Source organism: Rhopalosiphum padi, chromosome 2 (assembly GCF_020882245.1).
Source record: "Rhopalosiphum padi isolate XX-2018 chromosome 2, ASM2088224v1, whole genome shotgun sequence".
NCBI classification, from domain to species: Eukaryota; Metazoa; Arthropoda; class Insecta; order Hemiptera; family Aphididae; genus Rhopalosiphum; species Rhopalosiphum padi.
The window spans coordinates 64,358,469-64,383,442 of record NC_083598.1 but is presented as its reverse complement, the minus strand read 5'-3'; the positions used below and the strand labels follow the sequence as shown (position 1 = coordinate 64,383,442).

At 29.0% G+C, this 24,974-nt stretch overlaps 1 protein-coding gene across 1 annotated transcript in view; it reads left to right on the top strand.

Annotated features, from left to right (window-relative positions):
* LOC132921703 (protein-L-histidine N-pros-methyltransferase) overlaps positions 1-24,974 on the top strand; it is a 105,116-nt gene that overhangs the window by 3,299 nt on the left and 76,843 nt on the right. The window contains 2 exon segments of the mRNA XM_060984872.1: positions 2,147-2,314; positions 15,209-15,399. Of these exon segments, the coding sequence (XP_060840855.1) occupies positions 2,225-2,314; positions 15,209-15,399 (281 nt within the window). The 5' untranslated portion in view covers positions 2,147-2,224.

The following is a 24,974-nucleotide window of genomic DNA, read 5'->3' as shown; positions in this document are numbered from 1 at the left end:
TAATTTAGGAAATATTAACGCAATATTTATACAAACCTAAAAATTCAGCCATAGAAAAATATACTTATTGTAACTAAGTATAAGGCATGATGAAAGCCAAAATCAGTAGATATACATATACTCGTAGTTACAAAAATTAAAATAAATAATTCAGTTTTATATAATTATTTGTGTTATTTGGTCTATTAACAATCTTGATAAAGTTAGTAATGTACATTCTTTAATTACTTCAATACTTGAAAACCTATTTCTGATCAATGTGACATAGTGTTGTCTGTAACCCCGTAGAGTACCTATACATATCATATTATTTATTTTAAATTTTAAATATATTTAATATGTTTGTCATGTATTTATTAACACGAATGAAAAAAAACAAATACATATATAATATTGAAGCAACGATCCCATGATTGTTTAGTATTCTTCTTGATAGTCCATTGTATTTTTTTTTTTTTGTTTGTTTCCATCATATCGGGTGGTCATAGCACCAAGATATATTGTCCAGACGTCCACTACGTGACAGGTAAATGCTTCTAGATTATTATTCTTTACGTTTTTTAATTGACATATTTATTACATTACCTATTGAAACATCGCAAAAGAAATAATGAGATATATTTTTGAATTACAAAATTACATTAAGTCTTCCTATAGACAGTAAATAATAAGCGCATATTAACTTTATATTCACTGATATTGAAGGATATTTCACTTTATTTTGTTAAGGATTTTATGAATATATTATACATTTTATACATTGATATAAGTTAATAGACAACGCAATTTAACTTTTAATTAAAAAATATATATGTATATGAGAATATGATGTATTAATGTGTTATTAAGATAACACTCATACAATTTTTAAATTAATGCTATTGAATTATCGATTGTACTATAAAATAAATTACGTTAAACTTAATATGTGATATTAGTTGTACCAATATTTGCCTTTAACGGTGAATTAGTTTTAATTGATATTTGATAAGGTTTATACTTTCATAAGTTATTCATCTACGTAAGATGGTAGATTTATATAATATAATAGGAAATAATATTGTAACTATACAATTCTATAACTATTAAATTAACTATACATTAAGGCTAAAAAAATACATAACTTTTAAATAATAGATATTAAGTATGCAATATACATATGTTGATTTTTTGATTAAACTTTAAATTAATTTTGATAAAATAAATAAACAAACTATATGATAGCATTAAAAGTATTATACATTAATTTATAAAATAATGTACAACACTTAGGTGTATAATATTATTATATATCATAAATCATGATAATTATTATTTTTAATTTCTGTTTTTTTTTCATAGAGTTCTATAATTATAGCATTAATGCTAGTAATGTACCTACATGGTCTTACAAATAGTAAAATTATAACGTCTTTAGAATAAGTAATTCATCTATATTTGTTGTATTATATCATCTATATAGTTTTTTTACCCTAGAGTACAATTTATCTAAAAGAAAACAAAATTTTTTACTTGTTTGTTTCTTATTCTAAAATGTTATCTTTAAGCCAAAAAGTTAATTTACAATTTAGAATAATTTCAATAATAATTACAATTTAAAATGTTTACCTTTTTTAGCCTATTTATATTACAATAATGTGCTATTTTTATATTTCAAATAATTTCTTTTTTTTTTTAATCATCATGTATTTGAAATTAAATGTATCCAAATAAATTCAATGATTATAATTTTTAATATAACCTAGAAGAAAAAATTAACTATATAAATGGATATTTTTCAGCTATTTTATGATTGGATGTTTTTTGATTTATATAATCTCGAATAATCATTTAAAAATCAGAATTTAATATTATATAGTATATAATCGTATATTTGTTACAGTCATGATAAATGTGTTCTTTTGTATTCATTTTTACTTCATCGTGTAGGTGTATATATAATAACAAAAAATTAAGCAAGCTCGAAGAAAATAATAAATGTTCATACTTTTTATTTAGATTTTATTTAGATAACATTGAGGCTCAAATATTTTAATACTTTGAATTTAAAAATTGATGGTTCAATACATTTAATACTACGTTTCTTCATAGGTTATGATTTTTTTTTTAATTACTAAACTAAATATATTTGTTTTGTATGTTAAAGATGTATGCAATTGATTCTTACGACAAGTGTGCTGTGAATTTATACTATTAAACGACATATTTCTTAGTAGCTGGGACTATGAATTCGTACTACAGGCATGGATTGGCCAAGGTAATAGCTGAAAAGGCGTTACTCAGCGAATCCTTGAAGAACTTAAACAAAGCTACCGTAAGTGTTTATTTAATTCGTATATTATATAATAGTTGGTAATTTATAAGTGTAAGTAGATATATGTAAACGGATAAACAACATTTTGAAGTGTAAGACATTCCGTGGTTTATATAATGTATTCGCTCACAAAATGTTCTGACTTCTAAATATAAATAATATGCCTAATATTATAATATAACGATACATTTATAAATAATATTTAATAATATTTTTATTATAAAGACCATATAAATCGACAAAATATCATCATATAAATGATTATTATATTATGTTCTTTTCAAATCTTTGACACGTTATACGCATGTTATATACACGTCCAGGCAGTGATAATGGTTTTCGATATTTCATTTTAGGTGTACCTACATATAAAATAGTTCTCGTAAACACAAACAAATATAAACAGGCATAGCGAAATATTTCGTGAATTGCTTTATGTCATAAATAAAATGAAACTCATTGTTTTGTAAGCCAATGGAAAATAGCATTTGTAAAATTATGGATGAATATTTTTCCTATTAGCATACAGAATCGATTTGGGCTATAAAAACAACCTGGTTAGAATAAATCTTTGCCGAAGTTCTAACATTAATGTCTAAACGGCTGGAAAAATGAATCATTAAAACTGTATGGACTTTTGTATTGATGAAATGGCTAAAAAACAGTTACTGAGTAAAACCCATTAATTTCATTTTATTGCTTAATTTTTTTCGATACTATTATTGTGCTTATAATAACTATGTGGCGTTTGGCAATTTATTTAAATTAATTCGACATTAAATGTAGTCAATGTTTGATTATATATTGCAGACTGTAGCACAACTAGAAACTTTATAGCACTTATATAATACGATGCACATTTGATATTAATATATTATAATATAAAGTATCAATGTTATTGTATCGCTTAATAGAATCACATCGTAACTTCTAAAATTATTTTAGAATCATTAATGTTAGGTACATTATTTAAAATATTTTATACATTTTTATTATTTATATTTTTTGTTAACATTTTACCAGAGTTTTTGTAAATTATTATTTACTAATTTGTATTATGATACATTGATGCTTAATTAAATTAACTATAAACTTTAAAATAAATATTCAAAATTCATTACTCACAAACGTTTTAAATTAAATCTGCTTTTGAATACATTTTATTTATCTATTATTTACTGTTTTAGATGTGATCAGTTATTATTTATAAATTATAGTTGTATACTGAATAGTTTATATTTTCTTCTTACTAAACTGTTTTTAGTTAATCATTTTGTTCTATAACAACTCATACTTATTATGTTAACTATAATATTTTTGACAATTTTATCGAATTTCGAATATTATATATTTGTACAATAATTTTTCTTTTTATATTTTTACATAATCTATTTCCTACGGTTTAATTTGATGAAATTTTGTTTGAAGATATTGTATATATATATAGCTGAAATCGGACTGCTATAGAAAAAAATTTGTCACTCAATAATTGTGTAATACCCTCTAACTAAAAGACATGTTATTGCCGATTTTAGGGAAACTGTCTGGGGTGAGTTTGGTTCAATTACACGTGTATCATCTAATCTTGTGTACGTTTAACCTATTAAGTTACATTCATTGCTTGACCATTTGATTTTATCATCGGATTTTTTTTACCCAAAAGAGGGTCGTCGTTTTAGTTTCAATCCCTATTTCTAACAAAGGCTTTTAAAGGGAATATTAAGTTGGGTAACTGGGTAAGTGAAATCTGTCAAACTAATATGTTCCGAAACTTTGTTTTTTAGACTTAAAATTATAACATAGAACTAATTAAATTATTTAAAAAAAGTTTATATCAAGTGAGTTTTTTTTTTTAATAATATTTTGATTGTTTGCTGTAGTTTCATACAAATAAAATTGTTTTTTCGTTGGTTATTCAGAGTTCATTGTTTATTTTTCTAAAATAAATGATTTATAATGATTAATATTTAATAATAAAAATATAAACACAATTCTCAATGTTTAAAATTATTTTATTTGATTAGTCAATTACATTTATAAGCAAATTAAGTAAATATATTATCTATTAGATAACAATACATGTAATTTTGAAGCATCGTAAATATATATGTGATTATTGTGATCAAACTTTTAAATTATTATTAAAATAATAAAATGCATACTATAAAATGTTGATGTTTTAGCGGATATAGTATAGATAATACAAATTAACCCAATAATAAGTAATAAGATGAAAGTTTTTATTTTTTTGTCAAAAGTTAGATTTTGATCAAATTAGTATAAAAATATTGGTATAATTTAGTTTTGCTAAATAAAACTAGAAAATATGGGCATTATTTAAAGACTTTTTAACTTATAGCGACTAATAAGACTTACCAAGTTAATTTAACGACTTTACTTTAAAGCTTCTCTCAAATTGCAGATTCGCATCAGCACTGAAAGTTTTTGGATTTATTTTAATTTTCTTTGTTGTTTAGTTTGAAATGTATTTTAATAATTAAATTGATGCTTATATTTTAACATATTATATAAATAGTTATTTTTAATATGTTATAAATGTTTTATTAATAAGTTATAAGTAATACGCATACGTTTTACACGAACATTTACATTTTTAAATGTCGTATATATTAATATTCTAAAAATATAAGCGATTGTTATTCGTTGTAGATATAATATGTTATACATTTGAATAAACACCTCATTATTGAATATATTTAATTTTCATAACGTCTAGACTACAAAATTACATTTTATCATCAAAATATTTATTAAATCACTTAAACTTTTGTTAAAAGATGCCATATATTTACCTTATATTTTTATTAGAAAATATTATTTATGTTTTGACAATTAAAACTAAACGAGTTAAACCGTAATAAAAAAGTGTAAATCCATATAAAAATTTACAAAATAAATAGAATATTGTTCAAAATTTATTTTATTTGTGCTGTGATTATAATATTAATTGTTATAGTACAACGGCGATTTTATAGATATTTGTAATACATTATTCATTTAGTTGAAAATATTTTATTATTTAAGCATGTATAACACTTGACTGTGTGTTTTACAAATGATATATTTTGTTATATTTTATAATTTAATTTAATAAACTAATATATTAATTATTATCGCTGTGCATAAAATAAATACTATACATAGATTTTTGTCTAATATACATATTCGGTGTTCTTTTGATGATAAATATTTATTAGAACCTCATTAACGTTTTTCTTAATTTAAAATCATATAAGTGTATTGAAATAAATTAATAGGTATTTTACACTCTTATAGTTTAACAAAAACTAAACTATACTATCACAATATTTTATAACTTTATAAGTAACGTATTAACAAAAATATAATATTTAAATATTTAATACAATTATTTAAGTGTCTTAAAGAAGTTTTTATTGTAGTACCTATAGATATTTTAAAACTAACTGGATATGACATATTATGATATAATATGTTACATTTGCTTATTACAAATCAATTTGTAATCGTTTAATATTGATCAATTTTTTATATGGACGGTCAATTTTTATCTTTCTATTTTTATTTCAATAATTTTTTTAAAATAGATAAAAAAAAATGGCTAATATTTTTCTCCGCACATATTATAGTGAGTTGGTGAAAACGTCAACGCAAAGCTTGACGTTTATTATGGATCCCATATGTAGTATATGTATATTATGAGGAAATGAATACACAAATATTTATAAAACTTTCATAGAAAGCCGGCGGCCCACTTGTCCAAAATTGATTCCAACGTGTTCTTTAGTGTGCGCATGTGTGTATAGGTATAAGTATATACGACCAGTGTATAGCGTAGTATAGCGGTGCACTATATAGTGCCTCCGCCGTTATATACCTTCTCTTCTGAGCTATGGTGGTGGACAGGATAAGTTCGAGTGGTAGAGGGAGAGGGGTTAAGAATAATTCAACCGTGGTTCGGTGACTGAGAAATTGAAACGAGATCCCTTCTCGAAGAGACGACGACTGGCGGTGCGCGCGAGTGCGAGCGACCGGGAATTTGCGATTGTGCATGTGCGAAATGAGATTTGATATGTGTAGTGGAGAGGTAATATTCGCGCGCATTCTCCTTATATATACATATATATATATAAGTATATACGGGCGGCGGAGGGAGCGTTCATCAGGGCCGCTGCTGTTCGGTTTTTTCTTCAACCTCCCCTTCACCCTTAACCACCCCTTACCAACTCCGACACACACATATACACACACCCGCCGACCATCTCCCGCACGCTATATATTCTTCGCTTTGCCGTCGCCCTCGCTCTTGATACGACCCGTATGTGTGCATGACGTCTGAGCCCCGTTAGAAAATTGCCGAGGAAAAACTCATTTTCGCATTTTCTTCCTTTACACACAATCCGCTTGTACACATACATACACACACACACACGTGAGCGCGCGCGCTCGCTCACACTCTCCGCCCACTCGAGCGTGTGCGTGTGTTTGTATATGTGTATACGTTCTACTTCTTTTTTATCCGTAATTCCTTTTCGCCGTTAGAGATCCAATCAGCTCTTTGGTTCCTCCGCCCCTTCCGGGCTTTTTTTAACTTTGAATTCCCCACCGTTGCCGCCTCACGTTCTCCTCCACCGGCGTGTTAGCGTGTGCATGTGTGTACATACAATATACATATGTGTGTGAGCGTGTGTGTATGTATTCGGGCAACGAGATTTTGGATTTTTCCGCTTCGGGGATCCCGCAATTTCCAAGTCGCCTGATAAAGAAGAGGAAAGAAACAGCGACGGTGCGCAAGTGGTGGCGGAATGGCGAAAAGGAATATACGCCGAGCAGGAGGGCCGGGTGGTTTCTTATATGTGTATTTATACATATACATCCATATGAGAGCGTGTGTGTCCCCTTTACCACCCCGCTCCGTCATCGGTTTAAGTCGACTGTTGCATACATTATAAACGTTCTGCCACCCGCCTGCCCATTATACCACTACTATCACCGCCGCCGTCATTTTGTTTGTTTTTACCGCCTTCGGAGTCCTTTTTATCCTTTTCTCTCTCTCTTCTCGCTCCTATTCGCCCACGACGTCTATCCCGCAGGATCGATGTGTGCCTTTTAATATCCATCCGCTCGACATATACGCATATTGTTCTCGAAGACCTAACCCGCCATGCCATGGGCACCCCCTCCCAGACACGCCCGCCTGCAACAACAAGGGGAATATATGCGCATACCGTTTTTCGTACTACCAAAACCGTTTCTTTATTTCTGTTATTTCATCTTTGAATAGTTAAAAAGCATTGTTGAGTCGTGACCCGTGTATAGGAATATGCATGAAAATCGTTCTTAGTTTATGTACAAATTGAGATTTGTGTGGATATTATAGAAAAAAATAAATTATTATTCATATTTATATTTTTATAGAGACTATAAAATGTTAGTAAAAACTGTTTAGTTATAAACTATGCATACCTATTACTTTTTACAACTAAATATCATTTCTTGGCATTATTTAACTTTTATTATGTATGTTTATATTCCATAGTTATTATACCTTCAAGTTATGTGTAACGTAGAAATGTGATTAATATTGAAAATTTCACATTTCACATTACTTACATAAAATAGTAAATAATTACATTATATTTCAAAACAATAATATCTATAAAAGTTGTAATGATCAACTATAACAATATAATATATTTTATCTAGACAAGTAAGTGATCATAAATTGGGACCCTTAAAAATGATTTAAGAAAGCAAAAAAAGAAAACTGACGATACCTTAATGTAAAATCGATTGTATTTTTCTTAAATGTATAAACACTGTGTTAAAAAAAACCAAATGTGTATTTTTACAATTTTCTATTTATAGAATAAATACTTTACTTAACTACTACTTTTCTAATTTATAAAATGAATTAGTTTAAATAAAATATTTTTTTCTTTTTAGAACCATTAAACATTTTATACACATTAATATGACGTTGTTGGTGATGTTATATTGAACACTGATATTTATTTTATAACCAGTTAGCCAAGTAATCGTGCAAAATATCTTAGAGCAGTAATTTTCATCATCTCGAAGATCACGATTGCGAATCTTATGGGGATGGTAATAGTAATTTAAGTTTCAATTGTTCTCAATGGGTTTTACGAAGAGAGCGATAATAATTATTTTAATTATTATTATATGCAATCGAAACGTCGTGTACATGCTAAATTATTATAAATGAAGGGGCCATTGAGGAGAGCAGATGTTTTTACTACTTAGTACCACAATATAATGACTAATAATGTATAATAATTATTGTTGATTGGTCATTCGCTTGTATAAATGAAAAAAGGGGCATGGCCTTTTCTGATGATAAAATAGTTTCCGGCCTTATAATAAGTATTACCTACCCTTTAAGGAAAATAATGAAAAAGGTTTTATTTTCGTTTTCTATAATTTATGAATCATATTTTAGGACATTAGCCAAGTATAATTTAAGAACACTAATGGTATTTTGGCTTATTCGTTTATGGATTTTTTTGAAGGGTATTTTTTGGTATAATTAATAATAACAAAAAGGAATATAAAGATAACAAAGGAAACTATATGAAAATATATAATAAATATTTAAATGTGTAATCTTTAGGTATGCAATCAATCATTGAAAATATTATTTGTATATATTATACATATATTTTTTATTTATTATATACAAATATATCATAATATAAGACATCACAAATATAGTACATTGTATATTGATATTACTTTTATTGTAAATATTTTAATTTAAAAGTGAAAATTAAATTTATTGTTAAGCATATTATTTTATACACAGATATTTTCTCATAGTAATAAAATTCCAATATGTAGAAGAAAAGTAAAATCATTTCAATAATGAAAACTTCTGAGTAAAATGCTTTTCTTTTCCATATAAAATCATACTATGATTATAAATATATAAAATATGTAATATAATAAAACTGTTCGATGTTTCCCCTGAAAAAAAACGATTATAATAATAAAAATCGAGAACTAAAAAAAAAATGGTTCGGCGGAAAATTATTTTTGATGAATATTCACAATAAAATGTGATTACTCACTGAACCGATGATGACGTCTCAAATATTTTCTTTTCAACTTCGTATTTATGCTGTCGTCAATTAACCGGTCTTTAGGTGCTGCAACGGCAGACACATATCTTCGCAGTTTTTGCTCACTGCCGTGCTGTGATCTTGTGAGATTGGTCGGACTGATGCCGACGAAATGATGATTAACTATATTATACACACGCAATGTGTGATGTATATGCGATGTGTGTACGCATAAAGGTACTCCCAAGTCCCAATGTGTTATGGGTAATTAAACAATGCACTGAGAAATGCCGAAAAGTGGTTTTTTTATGTTGTTCATTGAATAATACTCTCGGTGTTTGTGTTATTGAAAACGCATGATAATTCCTTTCACTCAGAAAAATAACGATCTACAATACGACCCATTCGTTAACACGCGTTTGTGCGCTCATTCCGATTCGGAGGCTCATACAATACACGCACACACACACACACACACACACACACACACATACATAAATACATTATATACATGCTCGGGCGCAAGTGTACCTATATAGTGTATCTATATGTGTTATATTTTTTTTATTATTTTCATTCTTTTTATTTTTAAATTCGCCCAAGTCATCGTTAATGACATAAAAAACAAGATTGTACTAATGAAGGGCCGCCCTCTATTTCTCGACTCTCTCCCCCACCCCTCAATTGTTTACGACATTGCCAAGTCATTGCCGTGTAACCGAAAAGGTAACACGCACGAAAAATAAAAATTAAAATTAAAAAAGAAAAAAAAACTACCGCAAAGAATATTTATATATTTGGATTACAATAAAGTTTTGATTATTTATTAGTGAGGACCTCGTGTCGCCGAGAATGTAGCCGCCATAACTATTGCATAAGCTCATTTGGGCAGCTGTACAGTGTATGCGCGCGTAAACACTATTATATAGTGTGTGTGTGTGTATCAAACCAGCGAATATTTGTCTGTATTCATAAATACGCACGCGAACAATGCAGTAATTTACGAATGATCAAAATTGATTTATAATATATATATATATATGAACATTTTTCAACGGTATATAAATTAGGGAACAGAGTTAACGTGCGCATAATTATTATCGCGTTGTCCAAGTAAATTAGACGGTCCGAAAAATATATAGGTTAACGGGTGTTACATACAGGTTGCAATCAATAGTTACGGCGCATTCAAATAGTAGAATATACTCAATAACCTTATTATATTTATACATAATATTATAATTATTATTATAAAAATAATAAATATAATAATAAGTAATAACTATAAATAATTAATGATTTCTTATCTCAATAGTTTTTAATTAACTGATATTGTATAATTCTGTCGAAGCTTCTCTAGAGAATATTCATTCCGTGAACCATGTCTTTACACATTCACTTATTGTTTTTATATTAAACTGTTAACGCTATTCTTAGGTCGGCATTAGTCGTACATTATACATCAAATATAATAGTTATAATTATTATAGTATTATTATGAATTATTTTTAATGTGGCTTAATTAATAAAAAAAATTATTGTTGGTCAACGACAATTATTGCAAAACCAATTATATAAAAGTCAAATACTACTTTCTCATTTTCAGTCTATCAATCTTATACACATATAATAGTTATTACTTTATTCCTAATGACTTTTCTTAAATTTAAATAATAACTTCTTTGAAGAAAATAGCGTAATTTTACTATTAACCAACAATAATATATATATATTATTAGATGATAAATTACCATCATAACGTGATTAATTACACAATATATTTAGATATAAACTTTAAATAAGAGTTATTTACTAAAATAAACATTAATTATATTACTGTTAATTATAATAATTTTTACCACTGACTATAAAGTAATAAATACATTATATATATATTAGTATTATTTAAACAATGTTTAATATACCATCATCAAAATGACTCTCAAGTACCTATAACACATTAATATTTAATAACATAATTATTATTGAAAATGTTATGTTTATTGAATAATTTTGAGTAAAAATTTTTTGTTTTATATTCGTATTAATAATATTAATTCTAAATACTATGTTAAAACCCTAAGTGTTCTATACGCACGCAACTGTGTTCATAATGAAACATATCTGTATCTATTTTGCCTATCTCGGAGCCGTGCTAAATTATATTTTTTATTATTCATTTACTGGAAGGTATAGAGTTGTTGATAAATTGGTTAAAAACATTATGTTTAAGTTTATATTATTTATAATTTATATTAATCTACGTGTATAATATTTTATGTTTTTGATAAATATATAATAAAAAGAAGATTAAAATAGTTTACTATAATAATTATTATATGCATGCGAGAAAATAAGATAACTAAAATAACATGGAATACCGTGACAATAATACATTTTTTATTTTCTTCCTTAGTTATTTTTCATTAAAATGGCGAATTTATCAAAATGATTTATTTTTATTTGTCTAATTAATAAATTAATAAAATAATAATTACAGATACTTTATTTATATTATTTTATCAAGTGGGTTTATACTAGGTATTATAATACTGGAATAAAATTATGAAAGAATGAAAACATTATTTATGCTTTTAGATAAAGATACTTCATTTATCTTACTATATTTTACTTGTAATAACAAATTTTAAGTGAAAATTAAAAGTAATTTCGTTATATATATATATATTAAATTGGAATATATATCATCATTTAAGTACGTACAGTTTTGATCTTTTTTTAAATTAATTATTCTACCTAAAACTTACATTTTTTAAGTTCATATTAATACAACTAATTTATGATTTTTTTAAACAATTCTGTTGGATTTCAGAATTCTTAAGAGCCGGGGAAGATAATTTAAAATTCCAACCCACTGTCCTTCAATTATATCTAAACCATAATAATTCACTGGTTTAAGCCACCATTAATATTTATTGTTGACAGTTGTTGTTTTGGCATAAAGTTGTATTGTTATAAAATAAAAAAAAATATATATGAAAAACCTATTCATTTATTGCCAATAATGTTTATGCAGGTAACAATTATTATTTGTCCTTAACGAGTTCGGGACTGACCGACTGACTGACATTAATGAGTGTGTAATATGTATGTATATATATATATATTATAATATATATATTTATACATTTATGTGTATGTGTGTCTTTTATTTCTTTTTCATTTGTCGTCGACTCGATTTTTTTCTCGGAAAATTAAATGTTTAAGCAACCGCTGGTCATATTTCCCACATGTTACATAATATGAGCTCGCCTGCCGATCAATTATTAAAACTAATAATAATTCGTATTAAAGTTGATATAGGGGTTTTTCCTTTCTCCCCTATAGCTCTGTGCTATTGAATAAATAATAACCTTTTCGTTTCGTCCGGGTTTCTAAAGTTTGATTTATAATTAAAATCCCCCGCCTATACTCCATGTATATACCAGGCCGACTCTACATAAATACACGTTATATTATATTGCTCGCATGTGCAAGGTGCAACAGATATATTTAATTGTATTCCGTACGTTTCTAGGACAAAACTCAGTTCTTGAGTACATCATCAACCGAGTAACTGGAACCCGAGTGTCCGTGATATTATATTCTCTTCTATATTCTCTGTTCTTAATATTATACTCCGTGAACACTATATACTTTGTTCTGTAATCACCGCGCGCGCCCGGTGTTGGTTTCGTAACGATATTGTATTTTATAGGGGAAAAGAATTAAAAAGTTAATTTCCAATATTGCCGCAAGACACGTTCATTTTTAACGTTCACCACAGATATCGCTAATAAATTATCATTATTATTATTATTATTGTATATCGAGGGCATATTAATGGTATTATATTATTATATTGTCCATCCGCATGGTTTATGGACATCGTAAAAATTCTTTGGCCGTATACGTGCCAACACATCATGATTAACCCTTATCCGCTTTAAGTGACATTTAGATCGTGTGTATATGTATGTGAGAATATTTGGATAAAGGCCAGGCCGCTGGCATTACTACACTGCAAAAGAGGACTTGCGAATTTTAGGAAATATTTACCTCGTATAGGGTGATTCATCGGGTCAGTTTATCATACGATCCCCATGCTCGTAAATATTTGAAAAATGATTTCCTATAATTCAGCGGACAACTTAAAACCTATAGGAATAAGTGTATAATGTTCAAGTAATCATATGGCGTTTTGTCACTAGTCATCGTGAGTGTCAAATAATCATTCTTATCATGTTGCAGTGGTGTTGCGTGTCAAAAATGAAAGCATAGATCTCTGATTATGATTTGTATTTATATTTTATATTGTATTAAATTAGGAAAAAATTTAAATTATTTATTTTTGTTTTAATAACACGTATATTATAATATAAGGTTAACGAACAACCATGTTTATGCTTTCATAATTTACATCACGTATTGTTTACAGTTATAATATTTCAATTTGAGTTTGTATGTTTATTGGATATAGTAAAGTTTTGAATTGAGAACGCTGCTTAGAAATTGTCATAAATCTTAACCCTATAACCCGTATTGAATTTTAAACGAATTGTTTATGTGTTTACTTATTATTTTAATAATAAAATACAGTATATCTAAAATATACGAACTGATAATTTATACAAAGTTATTTATAATATGTATAGTATTATTTTTAACATAATATTATATCATGGTGCTTTTTTTTATATAATTCTTTATTTAACAACTTCGTAAAGGTCATTGCGTGCAGATATTGTTATAGTATTATAAAATGTAAGAATAAATTAAAAATAAATCTAGAATATTTATCAAACATAATATAATATAACTGTTGCAAATACTTACAACACTATTGACATGTCATGTTGTTTACATCAATTGGTTTATAAGTGTCTTAAGAACACCGTAAGTCCATAAATGTTTAGATTGTTGATTACACAAATATTAATACACAATATTATATTATGCTTAAGTGTATACATGTATAATTTAGTGCTGAATAAGAATAGGTTTTATTATTATTAATTAAATTTGCATTATAGCATTAAAACAAGCAAACACGATGGATCGTTTTACAAAAAATGGTCTTTTGTTCGTATAAACACAGGTTTTTTTTTTTTTTTTGTAAACCAAAGTTAAGAGTTAAACAAAAGAATGCGAAGAAGAACAAATGAAATAGAAACAATAAATAATATACGTCATGTATACATGAGTACATACGTTCTTATTCGCCATGTGTTTCGTGTATGATTACACACACGCCGATGTCTAATTAGTCATATTATACGTGACAGTAGATTACAATGGACATAATAATATGATCGGTGGTCGTAAAAAATGGCTTGTCGTCATCCCCATTATATAGTTCAGCTTGTATGCATTTTATCGTTTCTGCTATTATTTATATATTATGTAACTACCCCAAGTTCCAACGGAAAATAAGGAAATGGTAAACACCATTATAATATATAATTACTGCACGGATATATAGCAGTTATGATGTATTACATGTGCGTATTAAATTTGAAAAACCATTTTTTCCCTTTTTTATTATTATTTATATAAATTTATAATAATTACACGTTTTTTGAATATATTTTTTTGCTATTGTTAGGCGATACAATATAGCATTAAAAAACCTCTTGTTTATTTAAAGGATATATTATTATAATAACCGTCTCAATATCCCCCAAGCCAGGTCAAACCGTATATAGTCTCGACTATAATGATACACTAATATATATATATATATATATATACATAAGTGTGTGTGTGTGTATTTATTATAGTAACACGAGTCGTTTTTATTTCTTATTTATAGTGGTACTCTGTGGACAAATCCCAATTGGACAACGACGTGTCTTTAAGTTTCGTGCAGATGCACGCGGACGCAGACACCGAACGGTTCCTGGATGATTCGATTGAGCAGAGCGACAGACTATTGATGCAAGTGTGGCAATCGCTGGTGTCATCCGTGTTGAACGTGTTCATGACGAAGACTTCGATCAACGGGTAAGAACGACATATAGCTGCCGCAATGTATAGATATAAAGTATCACGATAAATAACTGTCACAACGATTAAATTGTACTATTACACATAGTATCCTACTGTCGGAATACGCGATCGTTGGTGAAAATATTATAATATACGCACAGCATTTAAGAAATGTACTGCAAAATATCACTGCAACACTACAGGTATATCATATTATACCGCGTAGATCAAGCACAATGTTTCCCAAACTTTTTTTTTATAGACGCTTTCTTGTCGATTTTTAAAATCCTCAATCTCCAACTATTCAAACATTTTTTCGCAAAGTGCGTATAGAATAATAAGTAAATAAATAAATAAATATAAAATATTGATACACTGCAGAGGATGACTACATCCTATTCTTTTTCAATAAAAACGAAGCCAACATTTAAATAATTATTAATATACAAATATTATAAAACAAAATAGCCATGTTTTTACAATAATATGACGGTTCTTAAAATACAATTTAGGCTATACAAATTGCATGCTCTGTCACTAGACTATTGGTACCTATTACTTACCCATAGTCGTATAATTGTATGATAAAGGATAATTCTATGATAATTCCATAATAGGTGGTACGGTGTTTAATTTATGATTAAAAATATTGAACCGTATTATGCAAATAAATATTCTAGCATTGTTTGACGACCGGTCGTTGATTTTTGCTTTACGTAATCTCACCCCCCCCCCCCCATTCACTTACACACACACACACACACACACACACACATATCTCAGAATTCTGAACACTTCTCAGGTTAGAACTAGCGTAGGTACGTCATACAGGGTGTATAACTTGGATTAGGCTAATTTATGCAAATTCAATTTCAACGCTAAATAGCTAAAACACATGGTGTTACGCGTATTCTATTCCTTTAAGGTTCAACGGTGATTCTTTCGTACTATATAATATAATATATAAGTATATACACACGCGCACATACTTCGTGTCGTATTCGTCACTCGTCAACACCCCATTGGCCAGTACGCGAACGTCGTCCGATTGGTCGGAAATAAAATATTATGTTTTTCATTCGGTTTTTTTTTTCGTTTTTACTGTCCGCGTAATTAAGCTCGACGACGACGACCGCCGCCGCCACAGCAACCGGTCCGTCGTCGTCGTCGCGGTTGTCTCATGCATATTGCATGTCGCGTACGCGCCCGTCAAACCGTGTGCGCGCGCGCCGCCGACAGCCCGGCCGGGTCGAGCACCGCAGCAGAAGAAAACCGCGCAAAAACGCATCCGTGGGATTTTTTCTTTTAGGATTTTTTCTCGTTCCTCCTCCGCCATCACCACCATTCCGCAACACACTACCGACGGGCAAAAATTGTAATCCGGTTTTGCCATCAGTGTATAATAATAATATATTATGTTATTATTCGTCCGCTGCAACGATTCCTCTCCCTATATTTTATATTATATCGCAAACAGTACTATAAATTATCGTACACAGAATTAATCAGTTAGTATATTTGGAGTTACTTCTATTAAAATAAATGTGGTTAAACACTTTTAACAAAATTTAAAAAAAAAATATTTTTTTTTTTTTATTAAACCAATCATTATTTTACTTAATCTAATTTAAATCTTGACAACGTTATGACCTTCTCCCTTCTCCGTGTGTATTACGCCATGTTGAAATTCAACATCAAATATTGTCATCACATAATTGATTGTATTGTAAACAACTCGCAATATTTTCAAATATATAATATAGATATTCAATCATAAACGTCCTTTGATTTTTGTTCGGTTACGCTATTTTATGTATTTGTGCGTCTTTTCACTCGATATTTTTTGAGTGACTTTATAATACGCACATCGTAAAGTAATATTGTGTATTCGATCAAACTTAAAACACCGTCCTCAATAAGATATTTAAAAATAAGGTTTTTACGTCTAATGTTCTACTCTAGTACCTTGTTATACTTATTATCTACATATCGTACTCGTTAGTCGTTATAATAATATCTCTTCGGATTCTCTAATTGAAACTTGAGACACATATAGCATGTATAATATGTTCCAATTTATATTTTGTAAAATATTGCACATGTTTCAAGAAGATCAACGTTACATTAATTTTATAATTTTTGTATTTTAATTATAAATGACTTAATTTTTGATCAAAATTATAAATTATAACATGTTATTATTATAACGTAGTTTATCTGCGTAAAAGACATAAAAACCTGATGTCCCAGTCCTTAGTTATATAAATATAAAAAACCGTATAGACAAATGATAATGTAACTATATAATATAAAGACAACGAATTGTGAAATAAATAACATAATAAGGTAATTTATCGCATAGATTAAATGGGAATAATTAAAAGCCTTACGGCTAGTTTTAAAACCATTCTATAAATCTATTTCCGTAAATTAATTAGAAAAAAAATACCTACGTACATGATATGTATACGTCTTATAATGCCCCGGGCAATAATTTGTGCACAATTGTACGCATTACTAGCAATAAATGTATTTATATTTCTTATTACCTTGATATAGATGATTTAATATACGTATACACTTATGAAATATTGTATTATATTTTATTGATATGTGACTGAATAAAAAAAATCTTAAAAGTGCTGTTGCAGCAGTGTACGCAGCTTATATATATATATATTAAATTCTAAACGTCTTTGCTATTAGATATATACTATTATATATTGTATATATGGTTCGTATAGCTGACGTCGGCCATTGCATGTATCTCGTATTCTCGTCTATATGCGTTAATATTATTATGTAGGTACGGATAATTTAATAGACTTCCAAAAGGATACAGACCATTGACCAACGTTTCGTAGTTGATAATAATTATAAAATATTACAAATCGGAATCGAACTCACAGCGGCGACACATGTGCCCGCGCAAATTAGGCTTTCCGTAGAGGCGAGGAGCGGTTATATAGGTCCTTGTTCTTATATATAACTACCTTGGTTGTAAGTATCTACCTCGTACACCCCTCAATCGGTATAATTCACATCGCAAATGACTCTCTACGACCCGACGCCGTTGTATAAGCGCATCTTATACTATATTATACAACACAGCCGCCCGAGGTTTCTAATGTGTCGAGATATTGTTGGCATCGATTCTCGTTTATTATTACTACTACTACTATTTTACAACCGACACACATACACACTGTTGTAACCTAAGAGAAGGTAACTGGATTTACCCCGGACGTATATAAAACCACCCCCGCGAACCACATTCAACCCTTCGGCGGGGGGCAGCAGTAGCGCAATGTTCTTCATACAATGCACGCGCACGTTTACGGGACCACCGCCGCCGTGCGTCTAAATCGTTGCGTATTAAAAACGTCGGCGTCGTGGAGGGCTCAGGGGCCCCCGGGTAATCTTGCTAATGACATTTTGATTACGCGCCCACGGTGGTACCTATAATATACACCACCACTACCACCACCATTTCGGGGATAAATATTCACGTTTTCACCGCGTTTATATATAGGTACATAAAAGGATACGCGCGCGACCTCGGGATAATCTTTGGAGATACGAAAACGAAATAAAAGAAAAGAAAAACGGTTCTTTTTATTCTTTTTTATATATTTTATATATATATATATATATAATATACACTACCCTCGACCTCGGGGCCAGTTTCTTTCTTTTTTTTTATATTTAATTTTTAGTTTTTTCCGCTACTCCCCCGAAGGCATCAACATATGTAGGTATATTGTAAACGTACATAATATGATATATGCTTGATATGTATGTATTTCTATAAAACTATAAAAAATGTACCATGCATACGTGTATAATGTGAATTTCCATCGCACGCAACTTTTCATAAAAACGATTATTGTTTAACGTTAATATTATATTATTATAGGTATACATATACAATATTTAATATAGTTATTTTATGTTGGTATTATATTTTTTTGTATTTATTTATTTAGTTATTTTTACCGTTTAATTCGTCTATGATGTTATAAGCGTTCCCACCGGAAATCGACATCCAACAATCTCGACTATACCTATTGGAGAGAAATAATAATTATAGAATCTATACAGTTGTTATTATACCGCCGTAGAAGTGTGAGAAAATGCGGTCGAAATCAGAAATCCCGTCAAACAGCAGTTGTAAATTCAATTACTCGTCATCCTTGACGTGGTGTTTTTAATCGTACATCGTGGTTTTACTTAAATTATCGCATCATTATCAAAACGTTTTTATATAAATGGTCTAAAATTGTTTCCTTTTCACAAAGCATTCTCGTTTTCAGATCCTTTATATATATTTTGAAATCGAATACCGTTCTTAGTGTATATAATATTATGATATTGTTGTGCTTGTGCAGTCAAGTTACTGATTTAAAAAAAGAAAAAACACATTTTATAAGTACTGTTTCATATTTATATTTCCACGTCCATTTAGGCACTTTACTGATATTAATTTAAATCGCTCGCTGTATATAGGTATAGTGCGTTCTACAAGTTTTTTGTTATTCAATTTTTATGGCAGCAGATATTTTTTCATGATATTGGTGTAATGGGATTATCTCGTTACCAGTAAATTAATAATAATCGAACTTAAAATCGTCACCGCCGGGCTTATTATAGTGCCGCTGTGTTGTAGGTACTTCCGTAATTAATGGTTAAACTATAGGTACTCGTATATAATATACGCATCGCTATTCGATTCTACAGCTGGTAAAACGTGCACTGTGTGTTTTTCAACCAGATTTGTAAGATTTTCTATACACATCATTGTATTAGCGTATTACCTGTAACGACTATGGAAGTCAACGGTAGCGGCGGCGGCGCGTCTAAGTATACCCGATAAGTGTAACTGCCGCATGCCGGTCGGGCCACCCGTTTTTTCCATATACGTGGCGGCGGTCCTGCCAGCGCGTATAATATAGTAAATAGCGGCGTGGTAATGCTGTTCAACACAATATACATACTATACATACATATTAGGTATACAAGTGCGAGTAGACTCGAAAATGTTATTAAAGTTGATTAAATTAAACCAGCCAGAATATGGTTGATTAATGATGATGACGGCTCGGAATCGGCTTCCTGGCCAGTAGCTCAGGATCTTTATTTTAGTAGACTACACACACACACACACACACACACATGCGCGATCACATACTATATACAATATATATATTTTGTACCCGAGACCCATTGTCTATGCGCTGTTTGGTCATTAAACAACCGGAGGCCTGATGATTACTATACAATGCCTTAATTATTGCCCGGGTCTTGTGAATCGAGATGCTATATCCTATATATATATATATATATATACACATATAAAACACATACACGTATATACAGCTACACACAATATATTAATATAATATATATATTATAGTCTTATGCGTTGTCTCATTCTTTTCGTATATCGCCTCCCACCGCCGCCGACGCCACGCCGTCGATTCGATTTCATTCATTATTGTAGTAAAAAATATGATTATCAACGAGTGGAGAGTATAATATATAATATATAGTATATAGTAAATCGTGTTTAAAGTAGAAGGCGACTGATAGAGACAGTCTCACATACATATACGGAGACGCGCGTATATTGTATACCTATATATAAATAATATAGGATGTCGAGCTGGTGGGAGGGGTTACGGGGGGTGAATGGGAGACGCAAACCTTTCACGGTCCGTGATCGGAGTCCTTGAGACGAAATAAGCCAACGGCCCGACGCAGCTTCTCTTCACTCGATTCTTCTCGTTACGTACGATATTCACCACCTATATGGCGCGTACTCGTCGATTACACTGCATCACGCGTACAATTTAATATAATATGTGTTTATGCTGTATATATACCCGAGCACCTCCGCCGCAACGTTCGGCGTCTTCGTACGTATACGCACGCCTCTGATATCTCGTTAGCCCGTCACTGAATATTCCCATATACATAAGACACATTCATGCGCATCTATGTGTATATACTATACATATATACATACAGGTAAACTTGTCGACTTCCACCGCCGGCTAATTGTGCCCGACGGCGTTTATGCTACTGGTTAAAAATACGCATACCTGTATAGTGCGAGTGCGCGCGTGTTATACCTATTATTCTATCGTTAAATCGGTTTCTATCCATAGCCCGTACAATATAATATATTATGTATAATCAAACCTGTGTGTGTGTGTGTGTGTGTGTGTGTGTGTGTGTGTGTGTATTTACATACACGTTTTTGAGGCGATACTAAAAATTAGTACGCGCGCGCAAAAGACGAAACTATAGTATAAGAAACTGCTAATATACTCGCTGATTTTGAGAAGGAATAACTGACAATCACTTACGAATAATGCGTTATGACTTAAAATCTTGTTTTAGACGAGAAGGGGAGTTAAAATAAACAGCAAACCTGAATTACTATATGGGTGTGTTATTGAAATCATTTAATTTAATATATACTGTATTAAAATTTTGAGAATTGCATACAGATTAAAAACACGATTTCGTACAAATAAATGTTCTCTATTTTTAAACGTTTTAAATCGCAATATAATCCTATTATTTTTGCAATCCTATTCCGAGAATATAATGTTTAAAGCTTTATCTGGTTGTTTCACTCGAATAACAATATAACGGCATTTTTATACTTTTTTTTAAGCTTGGTTCTTTTTTTTTTTTTTTATCACGAAAAACGTGAACGTATTTATTGACAATTATCGATTGCCCAACGAAATAAATTAAAATAAATGCATTATACATTTGAAATTATATATATTTTTTGATTCTATTTCAATTCTTTCGGGTTGTTCACGTTTTTCATCTTTGACTGTTGTTTGATTTTAGCGTTCTATATAAAATATTAGAATGATAAAAATACACTTTTCATCAAAATGTATCACATCATCACCATCACGATTTTCGATAAGATATAGAGTCTCACTCCGACCATGGCTTGTTTTTAGTATTCAATATGGATGCCAAGTTTCTTTCCCCTCAGTTGTTTGGAGTAGAAAAATAAGTTTTAGTGAAACTTTAAGTTTCAATAATAGAAATGCCATGGAATTCATAAAGTGTTTTATGCATTGACAATAAATAAGGTCTGATATGAAATAACGCCAGTTTCTATTATAGTAGAAATGATACATTTTTGTGTATGTATAACATTTCATTTTATTGTATACTTATTATTGTTATAACATAAGGTTTTAGTTTTCTCTAATAAGTATTTTGAATTTTATATTATTAATATTTTAACTTTTATTAGTATACTTATTAATTATAAAAGTTTATTCATTATCTTTTAGTTAATAAGTTATTTGACATTTTTTAATCATGATTTGATCTTTCTGAGATGTACAATTATTTATTATTTTTAAATTTACATCTATAAAGTATACAATCATCATCATATTGCTAGATGTAAGGATGAATACAATTTTAGATTTGTAGATATGTGATATGTATAGTGGCGTAACTAAGATTTTCTTAAGGGGGGTGTTAATTATATAAACATTATAAATATTATATAATATATTATATTACAAACTATAACTTTTATTTTAATTAATTAATATGTATACATTATGTCGGTTTAGTATGGTCAATTTTTATTGTAAGTGTTTTGAATATGTGATATTATAATAATTTTTATTGTATATTGTATATTGTATACAGTGTGTTTCTTTTTAAAGGTGACACTAAATAATTCTGTCTAGTGATATCAGATTGATATGCGGTTTTCGGGAGGAGATATAGAATACATAAATACACATTACTTGATGATTTTTACAATTTTTAGTTCTTTCCGTGTGCGCATGCGAAATATAAACTTGCATTTTTTAAATAGCACCAGGTGTTTTGAATACCAAATTCAGATAGACCGAATTTTTTTAAGTCATAGCTCTAAAATCAAAATTGACTAAATTACAACTCGTTAAAGTTTCGATTAAAATTATTGAATTGTTCAACAATCATCCTAGAATTTTATGAATTGTCATGCAATTTTTAGTATTTTTTTGTATTTGTAGATTTTCAGACTTTGTTAAATAATTTAAATTTAATTTTGAGCAATTCAAACAAGACGGCTCAAAGGGGGTTTCATAACCCCCAAACACCCCTCGTTTACGCCACTGGTGATATGGGAGTATGTGATATGAGAGTATGTGCACATAATTTTATTATTTTTCAAAATTAATGCAAAAATTAAACTAACAATTTATAGTATATACATTAATTTTATAATGTACACAGAAAATAATATTATTATACATTTCACTTTAAATTCCAAGCAATACATTTTTGAAAAATTGTTTTATTCTATATAACACTTATTTGTATAACCGGGTAGATTACATCAATTATTGGAAATAGATTTGTTTTTTTTCTCTATCTATACCGAAAATCCGCAAAACAACAAAATAATATTATTTTCTGGGAACCCACGCTAAATGAATGCGTTCCAAAGATGGTAATGGAGCAGTGTATTGGTTGTTTTTCGTATGATATAACACAAACGCTGCAATACACTATTATATTCTATATAATAAAAAAAAAAACACGTTGTGCATTATATTATATAGTTGACACGGAATTGACACCCACATTTTTTTTTAATTTCAACCAATTTATAATAGATGAATATTACATATATATAATATATACGTCTTAAACAGCCGTTGCTATTCAAATAGGTATTTTTGCATTAGTTTTGAAACGCATTATATTTTCCCAACATCGTCATCACCACCACCATCTTTACTATCACTACTGCCATGCCTTGCTCATATTTGGACGAGACACAAAAAGGATACAACAATATATATAATAAAGTAATTTTTTCTCTTCTCGCCCGACTTATACGTTGTGTTATTATTCTTATTATTTTTTTTTTCGGATTTACGATTTAGTACGGATAGTTATTATTATATATCCATCGTGGTGTTGCTGTGGAGGACGATGACGCTTCGGAATCTCGTTTCATCTTTTTCTACCGACAATAATGTGAAACTGAAAAATATAATATAATAAAACTGTTCTAATTGTAGTCTTCGTGGCCATCTTAAATTTTTGTAAAAAAATGAATCGACGTTTTGTGTGCTCGACAGTTATTGTGATTAGAACGGATTAAAAAAATTGTCGGCATATTCGTATTACTGTGTTGTACATGACTATAGTTAAACTTTCTATACGAATGCATATATTATGGCCTTAATAATAATATTATTAATTTTATACTCAGATCGATTATTGTAAAATAATATAAATACGATATATTATAATATGATGAACGTGTTAATAATATACGCTCGTTACTATAAAGTTATTAGACTTATGTACGAAAAATAATATATTTATTTTCCTATGTACTCGTATAATTATAAAATAAGATTCATTTTTGTCATGGATGCTGTGGATTAGTGTTATATAAAAAAAAAAAAAATAGTAAATTTAACAACTTTGCAAATCCTATTTATTTATATATAACAATGCAATTATTTAAACTGTCTTATTTAATTATAACCGTATTTTTAATAAAAATATTTCACGGTAATCATAAATTAGAAAAT